Below are 15,107 nucleotides of genomic sequence, written 5' to 3'. Positions count from 1 at the left end.
GTCTTTTATGTGGCACCAGCATGGGTGCCTTTTACCTATCACCGGTATGTAATATTAATAAAAAATAATTATAATAATAAGAGAGCAAAAAATTTATTTCTTTATACAACAGTCTTTTTCTGGTAATGTTTTTAGGATGTTGATTTATTTAACCAATACTTCAATTATCACAGCCATTGATTCTGCTCCATATAATATATAATTACATACAAAAGCATTCAATTTATTCCTATGAAAATAACTGTATTGGTTGTATACATTTATATATATATATATATAAATTTGAAAGATTAAAAAAGGAAAGGTGATTGGTTGTGCCATTTTTATGCACTGATCATCAAAGAAAAATGTTAATTGGTTGTTATTATAGACAGGCACAAAAGAGCAGTTTGAAGATTGTGTTTTCTTTGCCTTTCATATCAGAAAGGTGATTTAATTGATGTGTAAGTGAAAACCACCATCTTCCTGCAGTCCACAACAGTATCTTGTCTTAATTTTGTTTACTCTTTAAGCCCTGAAGATAGAAAACAAATACATAGATATGTAAATAAAGATAAAACAATATTCTTTTAAATAACAATTTTTTAGAATTTAAAATGAATTTGTGCTTCATGAATAAAAAATACTTTTATTTTCTGGTTGAAGCTTATTCAATATAAAAGGTGTCTGCTGTTGTTACAAATACAGTCTGTCACCCATCATCATCATTAACATTTGCTTTCTATGCTGGCATGAGTTGGATGATTTGACATGGAGCAGGCCAGCTGGGAGCTGTCCAGACCAGTTGTCTGTTGTGACATGGTTTCTATGGATAGATGCCCTTCCTAACGCCGACCACTTAACAGAGTGTGGTAAGTGCTTTTTATGTGCCACCAGCACGGGTGCTTTTACACGGCACCAGCACAGGTGCTTTTTATGTGGCACCAGTACCTGAAAGGACAAGTCTGTATGTGTGGAAGACAGCAATTTTACTTAGCTATCCTTATATTTAATTTTTAAATATTCAGTGTTGTGACATTCAAGGTTATGATCCAAACTGTGTCACAGTATACCTGTGAGGTAGTTGAAAACAGCATTAACAATGAGGTCTCAATTCTTGCTTGAACTATTTTACTAACTTACTACTTGTAACTTTCTCTGTGAACAAGTTCACATTTCTTTTGAATTTAAACAATGCAACAATTCATGATTCATAGTATTTCAGTTTCATTTTCATATTCCATTGATAGCCTCAGCCTTTCACACAAGGGGATTTGTATTAAATGCCTGTAACATGAATAGAGTTGTATAAAATCTTCCAATTAAAAGAAAAAGTAGAAACTAAATTAATGTAAGTAAATAAAACTATTGTGATGGCTGTAAATGAGCATCATCATATAACCGATGTTGTTTGCTTCCATTCTTCTGCCTGGCCATGGAGAAATATTACCTATCTTAGAAACAAGGAAAGGTTGGTGATAGTGATAGGAAGGGCATCAAGCTGAAGAAAATCTGCCTCAACAAATTCCATTTGACCAGTGGTGGTGCCTTTTCAACAATTTTTAAAACATTTTAATTCACATGAACAATAGAAGCTGAATCTTTTTTTTTTTGTTAATTGCAAGGCCTTGGAAGAAATTCTGGGTCATTACTTGATTTGACCAACCTCTCATGTTTTTGAACTGTCTACTGATGTCATAACCCTCTCAACACTGGATGATCCTGTGGAGTTTTATCATTTTCAAATCACACCTACATCAGTCGCTGTAAGTTTCAAACATAACATTGTTACTGAAACATTAAATTACTGAATGGAGAATACAATTACACATAACTAATGAAATATTTTGTGTAATATTAAAGAAATGTGTTAAAAATTGTTTGGTATGTCTCATAGCACCTTTTATTTATGTGCTCACTCCTACTAACTTTAGAACCTGGCTATGCTACTGCAGCCAACCCAGAAGAGCATGAAAAAGTGGACATTAAAATGATTGGTCATTATGTCGAGCAGTCTCATTTGCATTATTTCCCCTTTCTCAGGTACCAATATTTCTTTTGCTATCAAAACCCTTTCTGTTAAGTTATGAACATCTGTATCACATACCTAGTACACTGCTTGTGCTTATTTGATCGATGCTATAGGCAATAAAAAGAAACACTTATCACAAATGGAACTTTAATCTAAACATTGAAGTATCACTCCCACTTGCGTTTCCCTTACAAAAGTGCAAACTCAATCCCTATTGGTTTCACCAGTCTAGAAAAGGTATGAATATTGTCTTTCCCTACACTACAGAAGTAACAACTCTTTGTTGCAAGTGCTGAAAATAGTTCAAATATTAAAAAAAAAAATCAAAAAAATTTGTTGGAAACATTTCACTATATTTTGATCATTGTCAGTGTCAAAGAGTTTACATTCATTTTTTTAAAATGAAAATTTAAATATTTTTACCATTCTTACCATGATTTTTACGTCCACTTTAATAAGTTCGATGAGTTAATTTCCACACAGCATTTCTGCATTTGTGGTCCTTTGCCATCTTTTTATGTGAGCATCCTGAGATCCCCCCACCACTTCTGATGGTCTATGTAAATAATCAGCTCATACCCAATCTATTTTGCAGGGTATTTCGGCACCTAAGCAACTATTGCATATTGTCAGGCTGCTTTCCTTAATTTCATATCCTTATCAGCCCTTTTTACCATATAGCTGTCAGCCTCAATAATTAGTCTGTCTGTTGGATCCTCCTGTATTAATTCCTCTTCCTGTACAAATTCTCATTCATATAATTATTTCCATGCCCTCTTTTTTTTCTGTATGAGAGTGTATGTGCTGCTGTTATTCTGTCTGCTTTTTAAAATTTTTTAAAAAATTGATTGATCTATTCTGATATATTACCTCACAATCAGAATCACCTCAATCCCTAGTGACATGGATTATCCCTTGATTTAAATATAATTTGTTTTCTTATATTAACATATTTTTACTTTTACACCCACTGGAAAATGGCTGCTAATGTCAGTTAGTACTCATACCTGAAGCATAGTGGCATTGTAATATGAGAGTTGGTGATGGTGGCAAGTCCTTAATCAAAGTTGAGAAGTGTCTTAAACAAAGCTGGGGCACTAAAAGCTATATTGCTTGAGGGAGAAGGTTTCACATGACAGAGATGAGATTTTCAAAAAAAAAAAAAAGCCAGGAAGCATTCTGTAACACCCATAAAAAGTGAGAAACTGGTTGTCATACCGATTTATCTTAGCTGAAGTGTGGTAAAAATAAAAGTGGTTAATGGTGCTACCAGAAATAGATGTTGTATGAGTACCATCATGAAATACTTGTCTTAGGCTGAATACAGCTGAGTCCTTCCAGAGGGAATGAGAGTGAGAGAAAACGAGAAGAATCAACCCCAGTATTAGACTGATATTTTATTTATCGATCCAGAAAGAGTGAAAGTCAAATTTGACTTAGATGGGATTTCAACTCTGACTACAGGGAACCAGAACAAATACAAGATATTTTATCCTTATCCAGCATGTTAAAGTCTTGGCCAACAACATCACCTTAACCCTTTAGTATTCTATCAAATGCAATGCTTATTTATTCATACTGAATTGTTCATGCATTATTTCGTATCTTTGAGATTTTGGCAAGGCCAGATCTGGCCTGTTTAAATGCTAATGTGAAGATTATTAACTAAAGCATATTGCTGATACTTAATTTTATTAAGACCAATAAAAAAGCAAAGTAGATTTGGCAGGATTTAAACCGTAAAACGATTAAAGCACCAAACTAGTAACAACAAAGCATTTGGTTCAGTATAATACTGTCATAGGCATCCCCACCCCCACCACCTTTGTCTTCTATCATATTTATATTAAAAAAAAACAATAACAGAAACTATTACCTGATAGTATCCTGTGTGGTAACCACTCATATACCATGACATTAACATACTACAGAGAGCTTCATTATTATCCATGTCCCAGCTGGCCATTGGAGGAGGTGGTGGAGGGATATTTGGCAAGTTCTGGAAAAAAAAACCAAAAAGAATTCTATTAACTTGAAAATATTGTCAAGTTGGTGTACATGAAAAGAAAAAAATTGCGGAATGTTGTTTTGTTACATCAGTTATTCAATGTTAGCAATGGGTAGGTTAATTTTGTCAGAGAAGTTTCTACCACAAGTTCTATAATTCTGAAGTTGGTAAAGGTGGGGTTGAAAAGCTTCCCAGCTATGTGGTTTTGAGTTCAGTCCCAATGTGAGGTACTTTGGGGAAGTGTCTTCTACTCTACCCAAAACCTGTGACAGGATTTGGTGGACAGAAACTGAAAAAAGGTTCTGCATGTGTGTGTGTGTCTTTGTTTGTCTTGACTTCATGTGGTGGTTGTAAATGGGTATCAGCATCATACAAACAATGTTGTTCACTTCCAGTGTTCCATAGGAAGTATGCCTGACCTTGGGAAATATCTTGTTTAGAAACAAATGAGGGTTGGTGACAGGAACAGCATCCAGTTGTAGAAAATCTGCTTCAGTAAATTCTGTCTTCTTAGCGCTTCTTTATCCCTTGTGATGTCATTGTTTTATTATTGTAGTGATACACGTGTTTTGCATGACAATGTAATGTGATCCAAACCTGGTGGTTATGAGATGAAAGCTATTTAACATGCAACTGCAGCTTTATGGTGATTACTTTGGTTATTAAGGCCAACAAAAGAAAGGGGCTATGCATGACTACTTGTTTTACTTCCCCAAACTTTTGCCCTGGGGTTACATCAATGGGCTTCAATGAGGTAACAAGGCCCTCTGTTCAAGATAAGAAATACATTCTATTTAGCAATAATAGTTTCTTCTGTTTGTGACTTACCATATATTACAATAGATTTTGTTCAGAGAACCAGTGTTTCTGAACCTTCATTCACCTAACTTTTGTAATGGCCCTCCTTTTGAATTCTAATACTCCCCATTTCATTCTTCTTTTGGTCGCCTCTTCTCCCTCTTTTCCCAACTTCTGGGCACATAATCTACTTGTCAAAGTGTTCACATTTGTCTATGAAACAAACTTTTGAGTTAAGATAACCAGGGGCTTGAAATGATTGCCACATTGAAATGTGACAAAAGTACTATACTACCAATTTCATCATCATCATCAACAACAACAATGACATTTAACATCCATGTTCCATGTTGGCATGAGTTGGATGATTTGACAGGATCTGATGAGTCTGAAGACTGCATTGTGCACCAGTGTCTCATTTTGTAGGGTTTCCATGGCTGGATGTCTTTGCTAATGCAGACCACTTTATAGCATGTACTAGGTGTTTGTTTTTGTGCCACCAGTACTTGTGCTACCAGTACAGGTTGTACTTTCTCATAAGAAGATATGAATGTTAGAGCTTCCACTTTCTCCATTTTAAATTTCATGAGTTTCAGCTTTTAGAATACAACAATATCTGCAACTATTCCCAGTAAACCGAATTAGTTATGGGCAACACATAGTACAAACTGGCATAACTTACCATGTGTCTGTGTGGAGAAGGCATTCCTGCCCAAGGTGGTGCATACATTCCAGCAAAAGGGTTCTGAAATGCAAGTTGAAACTTCAAAGTCACTGACAATGTAAGAATAGTGATTTCAAAGTGAGTTTAAACAAAGCTTCACTAAACTTACTTGGTTTATTTAGCCAAGAATATTGTCATCTCCAAGAAGAAAGATTATATCAGACGGCAAATTCGATGCTATGAAATCATATACAAAACAAAAAGCAACAAAAAAAAAAAGAAAAAGAAATTTGCTATTTTCCAATTCAAGTCAAATTATGCACTGAGTAATGTAAAGAGTTATTTCCCTTGTATAACTTGTTTTCTTTGAAACAAAGAAACCAGAGTCCAACGTTGTCTCAGAGATTGCTATGATTGTGGATTGGACTATAAAGGAATTTTCACAAAGTATGGACATTAATTTGAAGAATGCAAAAGAAAAAAAAAGCTACATAAAAACAAGAAGCATTACCCAAAGGCAGTAGGTACCATGTGAAAGTACCAATCTATCAATTTATTGCTTGGCAAAGGTAAATGAGGTTGTATGAAGCGATGTTTTGATGTATTTTCTATTCAATTAAATAAATAATTTTTGTGTTAATCTTACAATAAATTCGTTATTCTCTGACTGCAGTGGTAAAGTCTCACTTAGAAATGATGTGCGATCTCTTTGATTTACATACACACGCATACTTCAACATGTCAATTTGAGTTACGTCCTTTTCGACTTAGGAAATTGATGAAAACAAATAAACTTCAACTTCAATCGATTTATCCAGCTACATATCAGTCTCAGCAAACATTTAAAAGCATAAAAAAATTTTTTAAAAAGCCAAAAAACAAAAACTGAAGTGGAAAACCAAATTACATGTGAAAATAGATACAAACAATTTTTTAAACAAATATAAGCTAATAAAATGTTTTTCCATGTGACCTCGCTTTTCAAGTTAAGTAGCATATCTTGGAACTAATAACTGATTGCAAGTTGAGGTATGTTTGCAATTAAAAAGAAACAAGAAAGATAGAAAAAACTATGTTGTTACATAGTTTTAGGCCAGCCCTCACAGAACAGATCCACAGTGGAGCTAGGTTTCTTGCAGATGTATTTAGAGTAAGTATGTAGAAGTGCTTGTACTCAGAGAATGGGAGAGAGAATGTGTGATTTAATTAGTACATATAGCTGTTTATGTTTTATGGAAGTTGTATCTTTATCTTTTACTAGTTTCAGTTATTGGACTGTAATCATGCTGGGGCAATGCCTCAATGGATTTTAATCAAATAAATCAACCTCAGTACTTATTTTTTTCAAGTCTGTCACATATTCTATTGGTCTCTTTTGAAAAACCACTAAGTTAGGTATTGATCAGGCTATAGTGGAAGACACTAGCACAAGGTGTCATGCAGTAGAACAGAGAATGTGTCACTGCTGTACTCCATTCAGGAAATTAGAGATTCTGGAAGGGCAGCATTTGTACAGTACATACACTTGGTGTTTAACCAGTGCTTTTTGTGTTGATTGCTTAAGTGGGGTTAAGTATTTTTTTATTAACAGAAAAATGGGAATGGAGTCGAAAGCTTTCTTGATGTCAGTGGTAACCAGACTGGTATGTATATACATATATGTATATGGGGGTGTGTGTGTGTGTGTGTATATATATATATATATATATATATATATATATAAAACATCACCATCATCATCAGGATTCAAATTTTGGCACAAGGTCAAAATTTTGGGAGAAGGAATAAGCTGATTACATTGACCCCAGTGCTCAACTGGTACCATTTTATTGACCCTGAAAGGATGAAAGGCATAGTTGACCTTGGTGGAATTTGAAGACAGATAAAATGCTGCCAAGCATTTTGTCCAGCTCACTGCTTCAATGCACTCACACACACACACACACACACACACACACACACACACACACAAATGTATATGTGTGTGTGTGTGTGCATTAAATGTTTTGCATTTTTATTTCAAAAGCTTTTATTTCTGGCTTACATTTTGAAAGCCTGTATGTTTAGCATAGTGTTGTTTCTGAGTCTATGAATATCATTTGTAATATCTATAAATGGAATGCAAGTTTTCATGTATATTATAAAAGCACTCCATTGTGAAAAGGTTTGTTTAATCTGATCTGGGTAGAATTTTAGAATGGTGGTGGTGTGCTCTGATAGTAAGAATGCTTCCCAAATCATTAACACACGAATACCATGGTAAAATCTTTGAGATTTTTAAAGTGTTTCTTAATCCGTAAGCACTGTATTGGAGAATTTTTTACTTTTTGTGTCATGGTTACAAAAATTGTTTATGTATATAAAATGATTATTTTTAAATGTATTCTAAATAGAGCAGTGATGTTGGGAAGGGAGATAACAACGACATTTCCTAGTTTTATCATTGCTGTCGCTGCTACAGTTATTGTCATAATAATAATAATAATAATAATAAAACCTTTCTACTAAAGGCACAAAGCTGGAAATTGAGGGGGAAGGGTAAAGTCAATTGCATCAACCCTAAGTGTTCAACTGGTACTTATTTCATCAATCCTGAAAAAATGAAAGGCACAGTTGACCTGAGTGGTATTTAAACTCAGAACGTGAAGACGGATGAAATAATAATAATAATCCCTTCTACTATAGGGCACAAGGCCTGAAATTTTTGGGGAGGGGATGCTAATTAATAACATCAATCCCAGTGCTCAACTGGTGCTTTTTTTTATCAACCCCAAAAGGATTAAAGACGAAGTCAACATTGACAGAATTAGAACTTAGAATGTAAAGATGGATGAAGTGATGATGATAATAATAATAATAATAATAATGGTTTCAATTTCAGGTGCAAGGTCAGCAATTTTGAGTGGAAGGGATTAGTTGATTACATCAACCCCAGTACTTGGCTAGTACTTTATTTTTTTGACCCCTGGTAGGATGAAAGGCAACAATGAAATCATTAGAATGTAAAGTGTCAGAGGAAATACCACAAAGTATTTTTCTGACACTCTAATGATTCTGAGATCTTGTCTCCTAATAATGATAATAATCATAATGTCCTGATGCAGTGCCAGGCAGTGACTCTCATGGTTTCTGATCTTAACTGATTGGATGTGTGATCATGTACATGTTTTGTCTTGGTATGAAAAATGGGCTACAGCAAATATTCTGCTCAATACTACAGATAGGCTTGTCAGTTGCTTGAACATAACCAGTTGAACATGTCCCTTAATGGCTGACAATATGAGCATCTCTGATCATGAGCAGAAGTAGTGGGGAGCAATTCTTTGGGGTTTGAATAATTCAGCTCTAGAAACAGATGTTTTGTTCATTATCTTTAAACAAACCTTATTCAGGGACATTTTCAGTGGAATGGGCTACTCAACCTGAAGGAAATTCTAACTGGGCCCCACCTGCAAAGTCATGTGCTGTTTATCTTGATATGCAATCACCATGTCGTGCACATATGGTTGTGATGCATGTGACTGGTGTACCCTTATCAGTTGGGTAGTAATGATGAGTATACTGGGCTTCATATATTTGTACTCCAGTGTCACTTTGATGGCATGTATAGCTCACTCGCTCAATAACAGTAAATAGTGGTGGTGGTAGTAGTAGTTAGTACAAAATGAAGAGAAAACAAAAGATACAGAAAAATACTTACTGCACCATTAGGCATTCCTAAGAATGGTGGCATCCAGGGATTTGAACTGCTTTTGTCACAATTTTTACCTTTAGCTGATTTGTTTTTACCAGATCGCCTTTTGTGACTTTTCTGTGATTGTGCTGGTTCATTGTGGTAACATTTGCTGGAATCCATCTAAAATTTTAATATATAAGAATGCTAATTAAAATAGATGTAAATAAGCATTCCTTACTGTCATCCATCATTCTTCTCTTCCTAATTCCATACCTTTTACCTCCTACCTATTTCACCCAATTTCTCACTCTTACCACTTTCTGTCTACATATGAAGCTCCCCTGGTCCTGCATTCCCAATAAGTTACAACCAGTTTTTTTAACTTAGAGCGTGTAAGATGGTGCTGTCTCTCTTTAATTTCACTCCTGTTAATTCTTCCCAAGGAAAGATTTTATTTAAGACGTTTGACTTTCCATTTCCCACAGCAACTTTACTGTACTATTTTTATCACTTTTACTAAATAATACAAGTCTGGCTGATGCAGACCAATAACAGTCTCTTTGGATTCTATTTGATTGTACACAGGGGTTCTGAAAAGTTCCTGACTTTGGTTAAAAGAAAATACAGGAGGATCAGTTAATTATGATTTTATTCAACATATTCCCTTCTCAGATTCACACATTTATTGGAGTGGCCCTTCAGTATTTCTAAGCCCTGTAAAAGAACTTGGAAGGTTGGGCCTCCATCCAGGCCTTTCACAATACCCTTAAAGCCAGGAACTTTTCAGAACTCCCTTGTATATGCTCTCTTACTGCTGATCATACAGCAAGCCACCAATAGCTCTCTCTCCTTTACCTGGGCTGCTGCCTTTGATCACAGGTTTGCTGAATCAAGTGACAGGGATTCCATGACAACAACAGATTAAACAATAAAAACTAATTGACTAATTGATAAAACTCACAATAAGATACACTAATTGTGTGAAGAATGAGAATCATCACAATAATCAGTGATTTTTAGTTGTTATTGTTTTAAGGATGTAATCCAGACAAATCTGAAAAACAAAAGTTAATAAAATCAGGACTCTAAGTAATGGATGTTGAAATAAATAAATTAAATATACCTGAGCATCTGAAGTGAAAGATTTGGAATCAGGTAAAAGCAGGTCACATAACTGTTGCTGTTCTTCATTGCCATAACCAGAGTAGCGGACAAAACAAGTATCATCTTCATAGTTGATTGATATTATTTTGGCTTCATAAAGTAAACAGTCTTCTGTGTAGGTAGCCAGGCACTCATCTCCAACTTTCCACTGAAGGACAACAACATACCAGAAAATAACCAAATTATTATTTGCAGCATTATACATAATTATATACATGTACACTGAGGCATGCCTCAACATAAGTGTTAATAGCACATGCATGCACTTCATACATCTTTCTTGCATTATACTGTGTTGTACATACATAACTTGTGTTTTGTCATAGATGTGAGAAGAGATAGTACTACAATCACGATCATTTCTTGCAAAACAAAATTACAAATAGCACACATGTTCAGCCAGTCTATTTCTCAGACCATTAACTCATATAATTATAATTGTTTCCAGTAGTGGTACAAAGCCTGACATTTTCTTTTAGTTGATTCTGTCAACTTTAGTATGTGACTAGTACTTCAATGACCCCCAAAAGAATGAACGGCAAAACTGATCTTGGTCCTTATGAGTTTGCTCAATCTACTAGAAATAGCAGTCAAAGCTGTACACAAAACACAGTCCACCATCTTAAAAATGGAAGAAAACATTGGATAACATAATCTTAGATAAACCATGCCTGCCTGCCTCTCTGTCCGTATGTTAAACATTAACTCATAATTATTTCCAACATAGGTACAAGGCATTGGTGTGTGATTAAGAAATTTGCTTTCCTTGCTTTAAAATGATCAAAATTAAAACCTTTCATCATGGTGATTTATGTTCCAAAACCTGATTTTTAACAACAAAATTATTTTCCTAAATCTCCATTATTTCCAAAATTAATTGAGACAAAGTCAGCATATTTCAACAATGTATGGTAAGAAAAAGGTTGAGACTGATAATTTTTGATGAATATTTGAACAATCTTATTGATAAATAAACTATCAATAATAACCTGAATTTGTTGATTTACTATTTTCTAACATTTACTAAAAAGTAAAGTAAGTAATAGTCCTTATTATTAAAAAGAATTCTTTTACTTTTAATTCTGCTTCATTCTGTCTTTCCAGTTTTACTTCTCATCTTAACTCTCAAGTTTAATGTCACTTTTTTTTATTCTAACGACAGTTCATTATTGTTTCATTCTTTTACTTGTTTCAGTCATTTTGACTGCAACCATCCTGCACAGCACTGGCTTGAAGGGTTTTAGTTGAATGAATCGATCCCAGGTCTTAGTTTTTAAACCGAGTACTTATTCTATAAGTTTCTTTTGCCGAACTTCTAAGTTATGGGGGATGTAAACTCACCAACATGGGGACAAACACAGACATAAAGACACACACACATGCATATATATATAGTGTTATTATGTTAAACTGTCGTATGTCCAAATTTGGCCAAATGTGTTTTGTTTAATATTTATTTTTGCTTGCAATAGCTGGTTCTTTTGGTCAAACTATAGTATCTCCAGCTGCTTCAGATACCAAGATATGAAAATTGTCAAAGTGTAGTGCAACGGTTTAGCATTTTTCAAAAGTGTAGTAAGTCCCACATATGACAGTTTTGCAAAAACATTTCTGACTGAAAATATCATACATGCATGGAATTACGATTTTATGCACCCAACAAAGGATTATTAAGCTGACACTGTTGCTAATGTAAAAAGAAATGGAATGGTGAAACTATTTTTTTTGTTTTCTTAAAAAGTAACGTTTTGGACTTATGGCACTTTTGCATAATAGCAATGATATACAACAGGCTTCTACCAAATCCACTCACAAGGCTTTGGTTGGCCTGAGGCTATAGTAGATGACACTTGCCCAAGGTGTCATGCAGTGGGACTGAACCTGGAACTGTGTGGTTGGGAAGCAATCTTCTTACCACACAGCCATGCCTGCACCTGTATAGATAGTTAATATACGAATTTTAGAATTTTCAAAAAACCATCTTGTTTATATCATCACCATAATCAGTTAATGTCTGTTTTTTTTTTCTATGCTGAAATGAGTTGGACAGTTCAACAGGATCTGGCAAGTTATTGGACTGTGTTAAGCTCAAATGCTTGCTTTGGCATGGTTTCTGCTAGTATTGGTGAAATACTAGCAGAGAAAGATAATAAATAAAGATAAATGACAAAAATAAACAAACACTCTGTCAGCCTTGAGTCAAATGATGAAAACCAATCATTTAAAAATTTTTTACCTTGCATTTATTTTTCTTCTTTGTTTGTTTTTTGCTTTTTCTACTTTGTTGACAATTTACATTCTCATTAGTTGGGCTTTGCTCAGAGTCCATTTTATCATCAAGTTGTGCCTGAAACATCAATTTAATCAACAAATCACTATCTATCAAATCAACACCAGAATGATCATACACATACATAAAAAAAAACCCCAAAAAATCCCAAACAATAAACTCAAGACAAGAACATATACAGATGTCATATTTTACTCAACATGGTCAATCAATGCATATTGCAATGATTATGCAAAACAGCAATGTCATGAGAAAAGAAACTGAAAATATAATTTACAGACCTTTATGTTATCAACTGCATTGTCATAAGCTTTAATAAGTGCTGTATCATCCCAGATATCAGAATCATCTGTGTCCTGTGAATGAAAAATTATGGAGTGAGAATAAACTATTTCAATATAATAACTATGGGCTCATGTATTAAATAAATGAGTAAATTTGATAGTAGAAAGAAGTGTACAAAGCCCATTGATCCTTGAGACACATCTATCAAATGTTAAGAGTTATGTTTTATCTCTTAACTTGTTTGAGTTATTAGACTGTGAGTATGCTGGTGTTCCACCTTGAAGAATTTTAGCCCAACAGACAACCCCAATACTTATTTTTTTTAACTGGCACTCAATCTATCAATCTTTTTTGCCAAACCATGAAGTTATGGCAACATAAACACACCAACACCAGTTATCAAACAGTGGTAGGGGACAAACACAGACACACATATATATATATATATACATACATGTATATATATATTTTTTCCTTTTTTATTTTATTTTTATTTGTTTCAGTTATTTGACTGCGGCTATGCTGGAGCACCGCCTTCAGTCGAACAAATCAACTCCAGGATTTATTCTTTGTAAGCCTAGTACTTAAACTATTTGTCTCTTTTGCTGAACTGCTAAGTTATGGGGACGTAAATACACCAAAATTGGTTGTCAAGCAATGGTTGGAGGACAAAGACAACACAAACATATATATATATATATATATATATATATATATACACGATAGGCTTGTTTCAGTTTCCATCAACCAAATCCAATCATAAGTCTTTGGTCGGCCGGAAGTTATAGTAGAAGACACTTGCGCAAGGTGCGACACAGTGGGACTGAACCCAGAACCATGTGGCTGGTAAGCAAGATACTTACCATACAGCCACTCTTGCACTTATATAACCACTCCTGCACCAATATATGTGTGTATATATATATATAAAAACATATATACATACACACACACACATCATCGTTTAACATCTGCTTTCCATGCTAGCATGGGTTGGACGATTTGACTGAGGACTTGCGAACCAGATGGCTGCATCAGGCTCCAATCTTGATCTGGCAGAGTTTCTACAGCTGGATGCCCTTCCTAACGCCAGCCACTCTGAGAGTGTAGTGGGTGCTTATATGTGCCACCAGGACAAGGGCCAGTTTGGTGGAACTGGCAACAGCCACGCTCAAATGTTGTTTTTTATGTGCCACCTGCACAGGAGTCATTCCAGCGGCCCTGGCAACGACCTCGCTTGAATGTTTTGTTCACATGCCAGTAAGGCGATGCTGGTAACGATCACGCTCAAATGGTGCCTTTTACGTGCCACCGGTATGGAACTCAGACAGCTGCTCTGGCAGTTATCCAGCTCGGATGGAGCTGTTAGCACTCCACTGGCATGGGTGCCAGTCATCGAATTTGGTTCAATTTCGATTCCGATTTCACTTGCCCCTACAGGTCTTCGCAAGCAGAGTTTAGTGTCCAATGAATGGAGGTTGGCATGGATGCCAGTCGTCGAATTTGGTTCGATTTCACTTGCCTCAACAGTTCTTCGCAAGCAGAGTTTTGTGTCCAAAGAAGGAAAGGTATGCATAAGTGGGCTGGCTACATCCCTGGAAAGGCCATCGATTATGGTCTCACTTGTCCTGTCGGGTCTTCTCATGCACAGCATATTTCCCAAGGTCTCGGTCACTAGTCGTTGCCTTGGTGAGGCCTAATGTTTGAAGGTTATGCTTCATCACCTTATCCCAGGTTTTCCTGGGTCTACCTCAACCACTTTTTCACACAGCTATCTTCATACATTCTCGCCACATGACCATACCAGCGCAATCGTCTCTCTTGCACACCACATCTGATGCTTCTTAGGTCCAACTTTTCTCTCAAGGTACTTAGACTCTGTTGAGTATGCACACTGACATTACACATTCATTGGAGCATACTGGCTTCATTCCTTGTGAGCTTACGCATGTCCTCAGCAGTCATGGTCCATGTTTCACTGCCATGTAGCATGGCTGTTCATACACATGCGTCATACAGCCTACCTTTTACTCTAAGCGAGAGGCCCTTTATCGCCAGCAGAGGTAAGAGCTCTCTGAACTTTGCCCAGGCTATTCTAGCAGCTACACTTTCAGCACACCTGCCCCCGCTACTGACTTAGGTAATGGAAGCTATCAACTACTTCTATTTTTTCTCCCTGGAATGTAGCGGAAGTTGTTCTCTACACATTTT

The 15,107-nt window shown here is 35.5% G+C and overlaps 1 protein-coding gene across 6 annotated transcripts in view; it reads right to left on the bottom strand.

The window, feature by feature from the left end:
• Window positions 1-73: 73 nt before the first annotated feature.
• Window positions 74-15,107, bottom strand: part of LOC115230587 (survival motor neuron protein) — a 21,304-nt gene continuing 6,270 nt past the window's right edge. For all 6 annotated transcript variants that reach the window (XM_036499775.1, XM_029800731.2, XM_036499766.1 and 3 more), the window contains exons 2-8: window positions 12,893-12,967; window positions 12,558-12,668; window positions 10,281-10,469; window positions 9,182-9,337; window positions 5,500-5,562; window positions 3,888-4,010; window positions 74-514 (exon numbers count right to left, since the gene is read on the bottom strand). In XM_036499775.1, coding sequence (XP_036355668.1) covers window positions 491-514; window positions 3,888-4,010; window positions 5,500-5,562; window positions 9,182-9,337; window positions 10,281-10,469; window positions 12,558-12,650 — 648 coding nt within the window. In that variant the 5' untranslated portion in view covers window positions 12,651-12,668; window positions 12,893-12,967 and the 3' untranslated portion in view covers window positions 74-490. The remainder of the gene's footprint in view (window positions 515-3,887; window positions 4,011-5,499; window positions 5,563-9,181; window positions 9,338-10,280; window positions 10,470-12,557; window positions 12,669-12,892; window positions 12,968-15,107) is intronic.

This window comes from Octopus sinensis, linkage group LG2 (genome assembly GCF_006345805.1).
Source record: "Octopus sinensis linkage group LG2, ASM634580v1, whole genome shotgun sequence".
NCBI classification, from domain to species: domain Eukaryota; kingdom Metazoa; phylum Mollusca; class Cephalopoda; order Octopoda; family Octopodidae; genus Octopus; species Octopus sinensis.
This window is presented reverse-complemented; position numbering and strand designations above follow the sequence as displayed.